The sequence below is a fragment of the Lycium ferocissimum genome, chromosome 2, assembly GCF_029784015.1.
Source record: "Lycium ferocissimum isolate CSIRO_LF1 chromosome 2, AGI_CSIRO_Lferr_CH_V1, whole genome shotgun sequence".
In the NCBI taxonomy this organism is placed as follows: domain Eukaryota; kingdom Viridiplantae; phylum Streptophyta; class Magnoliopsida; order Solanales; family Solanaceae; genus Lycium; species Lycium ferocissimum.
In genome coordinates this window covers 34641560-34647974 of record NC_081343.1, presented here as the reverse complement: position 1 = coordinate 34647974, position 6415 = coordinate 34641560, and the positions used below count along the sequence as shown (strand labels likewise).

Below are 6415 nucleotides of genomic sequence, written 5' to 3'. Positions count from 1 at the left end.
AGAGAGAGGGCCCCTTCTTTTTAGGACACAAGTATTGTTTGGGGGGTTGGGGCTGGGGATAGGGGTAGACTTTCTAGGTAAGATGAAAAAATCACAATGTTAACATTTCTCTCTCTGTTCCATTTGACAAGCATCATTCATTCTTGTTATTCATTGAGGTAAATCTTTCCTCTTTTCGTCTTTCTTTGTTTCATTTTCTTTATAACCAATTTCCATGACCACATTACTCTAATGTAAGAGAAGAATGATCTAAAGTTAAACTTCCAGTCTGTGAAGTACATTAATGGGGTCGTTTGATTGCTGGTTAGGAGGTAATTTATTCATTTATTGAATCTTGCATAACTTGTATTGTGTTTGGTAGCATTTTTTTGCTAGGTACAAACTACATAACTAATACAAACTTCAACACACCAAATACAATGTTTGTTTTAGAATCCTACATAACTAATAAGCTATGAGAAAATCTATGTACTATTTTATGCAGGATAGAAGAAATAACTAAACTCTGTATAATTATATCATGCATTACTAATCTCTGTATTACTAACACCAGCATAACTCGAACCAGCAACCAAACTGCCCCTGATTTAAGATGTTATTTTAATGTAACAAATAACAATATAGCAGTTACAGGTTATTTTGCACAAATATAACATTTTTATTCATGTTCACGGCAATATGTTAGGGACACTGAATCGTTGAGAAGAGAAGTGAAAGGGAGATATTGAGTTTCCGGCGGGTACGTGTACATATATATATTATTGAAATAGAATCTTGGCCGGAAGTTCATCATGGGTGAAAAAATGGATTCATCTCCTGGTTCTGCTTCCTCCAATGATACTGATTCTAGTGACAGCCCTCCTAATAATTCAAATGGAACTTCCCCTTCATCTTCATCACCACCTTCAGATAATAATTCATCACCACCAAAAAATGATTCTCCTCCCTCATCGTCGTCTCCACCACCATCACAATCTCCTCCTCCTTCATCACCACCGCCATCACAATCTCCTCCTCCATCATCACCTGATTCATCACCACCACCACAATCTCCTCCGCCTTCATCACCACCACCCTCAGACAGTTCTTCTTCATCACCGCCAAAAGATAATAATAATAATAATAATAACCAATCCCCTCAATCGCCTCCTCCTTCGTCTAATAATTCACCTTCTCAGTCTCCACCACCATCATCCAACAATAATACTCCATCACCCCCTAATGCTCCCAAAAATAATAATAATGGTTCTCCTCCATCAGCTATATTTTCTCCACCGAATCCTGCTTCTTCACGAGAATCACCTCCAGCTCCTCTTGCACATTTGTCTCCTCCTTCACACCCCGGATCATCAGAAAAATCACCTGATTCCTCCTCAGGAAACAACAACAACTCATCGCCCCCTGATTCATCAGGAAATAATGTGGCTATTATAGCTGGACTTGCTGTGGGAGGCATATTGATTATTGCCTTTATCATTTTCTGTGTATGGTGTAGTAGAAGGAAAAAGAAACAGAGATACTATATGGGTCCTGGACCTAAAGGTATGTCTTTCATTTCAAATTATTAAGTGCTATTTATTGCATATTCTTTTGTTATTTAGTTTTGCATTGGTATTCAATAATGTTTTGTTGCAATCTAGAATATGAATAATAACATTTTTACTACTATAATGTTGTAGTATTGCATTCATCATATGAGAAACTGAAAAAACAAAGAAGGTTACTCCCTAGTCCTTTCTGAATTGGGATGGAAAATGAGGCAGGGCGGATGAAGCCTCAACCTGCGAGAGTTTAACCTTTCTGCTTAGTGTTACTCTTTATTTTCAACATGTATATAGATTTTAAAGACCCCACTAGACTTGGCAGAATTGGGAAGAAGCGGGAAGGAAAGGTTGGTTGCATGTTTTCTGGGATAGCCTTTATAATTGAATAGCCAAGTTCAGGGGGTAATTAAGACTACTGGTAGTTTAGGTGTGCAACTAACCATTCGTCTCAAGTTTGGAGGGGTCTTTAGGTATTCTGCCCATAAACTTTGACCATTTTCACCTTGTCTTGGGCCACTTTGCCCTGTCTTGCTCCATTGCAATTCCTACTTCTGAATAACAACTATATGTGTTTCGGTTAAATTAGGCGGTGAACAGTACTACAACAATAACAATCAATGGAATAGACGGGCGTCTATGGATCACGTTATGAAGGTACCACAAGGTGAAATGGGCACTCAAGGTGGTTGGGCTGCAGCTACTCCACATCAGGCAACTAATTCAAGCAGCGAATTCGGGTCAGGTTATTCAGGCCAAGCAGGGGCATTGCCTCCTCAGTCACCTAACGTTAATGTTGGTGGACTTGGTGGGTTCTCCCAGAGCCAATTCACTTATGAGGAGCTAGCTAAGGCCACCGATGGATTTTCTCAGGCCAATTTGTTAGGCCAAGGTGGGTTTGGATACGTGCATAAAGGTGTTTTGACTGATGGAAGAATAGTAGCCATCAAGAGTTTGAAAGCAGGCAGTGGGCAAGGAGAACGAGAATTTCAGGCTGAGGTTGAGATCATTAGCAGAGTTCATCATCGACATCTTGTGTCCCTTGTTGGATATTGCATTGCTAATGGACAACGCATGTTGGTCTATGAATATGTTGACAACAAGACCTTGGAGTTCCACCTTCATGGTACATTCTTTCCTATTCATTACTCACTTCTTTTAAAATTATGTTTGTGAAATCAGATTATCCCTTTCCTATTTGATTCTCGAACTCCTTATTAGAAGTTGTGAGCAGATCAATTCATTATGAAAAATCGATTCAATATATTATTTAATTCTAGTCTTGATGAGGGTGAAATCAAATCCATTGTTGCAGGGAAAGGTCAACCTGTCATGGACTGGGAGACCAGACTTAAAATTGCTTTGGGATCAGCCAAAGGACTGGCTTACCTCCATGAAGATTGTATGAACATTCTAATTCACATTTTCATCCCTCTCTCTCCTTTCTTTCTCTCTCTCATTTCTCGCTTTATACATGCAGGCCAACATAGAATTATCCACCGCGACATCAAGGCTGCAAACATTCTACTAGACCTTAATTATGAAGCCTTGGTAATTCAATGAGCCACATTTAATTTTTTAATAAACTTTCACAATCATGTTTTTTAATTTTTCACTACATAGGTCAATGCAAATATGAAGAATAAGTTTTAAGTTAAAACCTCATGTTTTTTTTTATTTTTTGTTTTTTTTAAGGTTTATTAACCATCACATTGACCTGAGATTTAAAGGAATATATTCGGTTTATCAGGTGGCAGATTTTGGATTGGCTAAGCTTACTTCTGATAACAATACTCATGTATCAACTCGTGTTATGGGAACATTCGGGTAAGTCAAGCATAACGACTTTTTCAGACTTTATTTATTGTGAAAATAGTCATATAAAACATCTATTCCGAAACTGAACAATCAGAAGCAATTACTTATTCTATTCCTTTTAGCATCCAGAGAATACTTCAGATGTATATAAAGTTGGCTACATGATAAGTCTCTAAGCAAGAAAATTACTTTGTAAAAAACTGCAGGTACTTAGCCCCTGAATATGCATCGAGTGGCAAGCTAACAGAGAAATCAGACGTGTTTTCATATGGAGTCATGTTGTTGGAACTCATAACCGGGAAACGACCTGTTGATCCTAGCAATATGATGGAGGACAGTTTAGTAGACTGGGTATGTTCTAGATCTCAGTTCACAAGTCTCGTGCATTATAATTTGGTTGCGCCAAGATATTAAATATATGCTTAGACTCTTAACTTTTGCTTTATATATTGATCTAATATATTATGTATGAATGTCTATAGGCTAGGCCCCTTCTTACAAGAGCACTGGAAGAAGGAATATATGACGAATTGGTGGACGCGCGTCTTGAAGGGAACTATGATACAGATGAGCTACATCGCATGATAGCTTGTGGTGCTGCTAGCATCCGCCATTCTGCTAAAAGACGTCCAAAAATGAGTCAGGTATGATTGCCCTCTTTAGAATTAGAATTAACTTATAACACTAACATGTTGTAGCATTTAGCATTCCTTATTTTCAAAGTATAACTAGTTTCACTTATAAATATTATTTTAAACAGATTGTACGTGCCTTGGAAGGCAATTCATCTTTGGAGGACTTGAACGATAATGCAAAACCTGGCAAGACACCTAGCTTTGCTGCCTCTAGTACTTCAGCCACTTCAGCCTATGATACTGGCATGTATAATGCTGATATGATGAAGTTCAGGAAAATGATTCTGCCAACTCAAGAATTCAACAGCAGTGAACATGGAACTCCAAGTGAGTGATGACTCAACCCTTCTTGCTCCTCCTCTCAAGCAGCCAATCTAATTGGGGGCGAGAGTAAAAAAAAAATGACTTGCCGCTTATTTAAAGAGCTAAAGTTTGAGATATTTTGCAAACCACTTCAGATGGTTTTTGCCTGGAACTGGTAACAGAGATTTGAGATTACAACAATGTCTATGATGTACATTCATTCATATCTTGATTTGAATATCAAAGTTTATAGGATCAGAATTTTGTTTCAATTTGTACAGCAATTCACATATAATCTCTACAAAAATGTTGAAGATCTTTATGTTCACAATGTAGTGATCTGTTTGCTATTGTAATATTATATTTGATATTTTTAATGTTGTTTTGTTTGCAACTACAAAAACAATCTATGTACCAAAAGCTTGTCCATTGCGAATAATTTATTTTTCACTTTATCAAAGCTTTGCTTTCGAAGATTTTATTCTGCTCTCAAAGACGCAGTCAACAAACTTAACAGTTCCTATCTCCTGTCTATTTTGAAAAAGATGCAATCAAATAACAGAGTTACTAGAGATATCACTTGCCAAACTTCATACAAACATATTTGAAGTTGGAGATGTTTAAGCTTAACTTTAAACATAAATGTCTAAAACATGAATTTATGCCAATTTCAAATATACACATTTGAAGTTGGACTTTGTCAAACTTAGTTTAAACTAAAGAAAACATATCCACTATAATCCCACAAGTGGAGTCGGGGGAACGATAGAGTTTACGAAAACCTTACTTCTACAAAACAGTTCGGTTAGCTACGAAATTTATAAAAAAAAATGAAAATTAAAAAACATCGAGTTAATAGATAAATTTAAATTGTTACTGGAAAAAGGAATAGTCATTCATAAATTTAAAATTAATTTCGAAGATAGATTTATAATTTTTTTTTTTTTTTAACATCAGCTATTTAAATCAGTCAAACCTCTCTACAACAATATTCTTATATACCAACACTCCACTATAAAAATCATGGTTTCTATGATAGTTCTTACAACTTGTGGGGTTTACACATTTATGGAAGAAAAAATTACAATTTAAGAAATACGAATTGAATGTCCAAATAAAACTTCAACTTTAAATCAAGTTGATTTCAAATCATGTCCAAAGGGAGTCGTAGCACTATCAATGTTTTGAAAGGCATTTTCAGGGCGAGCCCTAAGGCGGGGCGCACCAAAAACGCCCGAGGCGATGGTGGGAGGCTAAAGTCTCAAAAGGCGTATGCCCAAACTTCATACAGACAGCTGGAGATATCACTTGCCCAAACTTCATACAGACACTTGGACGTGTGAGATGAGTTTTTTGTGTTGGGACGTAAGCCCAAAAAACTTTTTAAAATTAAAACTCAATATAATGCCCAAATTCTCAAAATCAGCTTCTAATTACTCAAATGTTTTAAAAAGGAATTGAACCATTTAAAATAAAAGTCGAGACCTTTTTTTAATGCTAGATGCCCTAATTTATGTTCTTTCCCAATTCTTTATATTTTCTTCTACTATCTCAAAAAAAAAAAGTATCAAAAATTACTTGTGCTTGTAAGTAGCGTATAATAAATTATTTTAATTAGTTTTTTGTGGGGATGGAGCACACCTATATATATTTTTCACTTATTTATATTTTTTTTTCAATTTTTTATGCAAATTTACCTATTTAAAAATATTTATTGTAATTATACTATTTTATGAAAAACTAAAAATTAAATACCAATGTGACTTACGCCCCATGTCTTGGGTGTAACACTCCGTAAATTCGGAGTAGGTGTGGATGTGTTAAATGAGTATTAATGTGACATTTTAGACATGTGAAGTCCTATCGGGATGAGTTTGGGTGGAAATAGTTGTTTTGGAATCAAGACGGATAACAAGGTACACAAGGTTCGATAGCGTCGACTACGTTTTCAATAGGTCTGTCTTCCAGCCTTATTTCGTGAAAATCTGTTGGGAATTTGGGAAAACTTAAAACCTGAAATACTTTTCCAACGATATATTATGGAGCCCAAACGGAGCTCCATGCTGGGAGTTATGCCCATTTTACTGAACGCTGCCAGAATGGCCTAGTGCCCCGCTC

General features: G+C 36.2%; 1 protein-coding gene across 1 annotated transcript; it reads left to right on the top strand.

Moving 5' to 3' along the window:
• Positions 1-4710, top strand: LOC132035357 (proline-rich receptor-like protein kinase PERK4). The gene is made up of 9 exons (XM_059425615.1): positions 1-158; positions 686-1542; positions 2131-2667; positions 2857-2943; positions 3022-3092; positions 3292-3368; positions 3566-3710; positions 3842-4003; positions 4120-4710. Exons 2-9 carry the CDS (start codon positions 792-794, stop codon positions 4327-4329), a joined length of 2040 nt encoding a protein of 679 aa, XP_059281598.1. The 5' UTR covers positions 1-158; positions 686-791; the 3' UTR covers positions 4330-4710.
• Positions 4711-6415: the final 1705 nt, after the last annotated feature.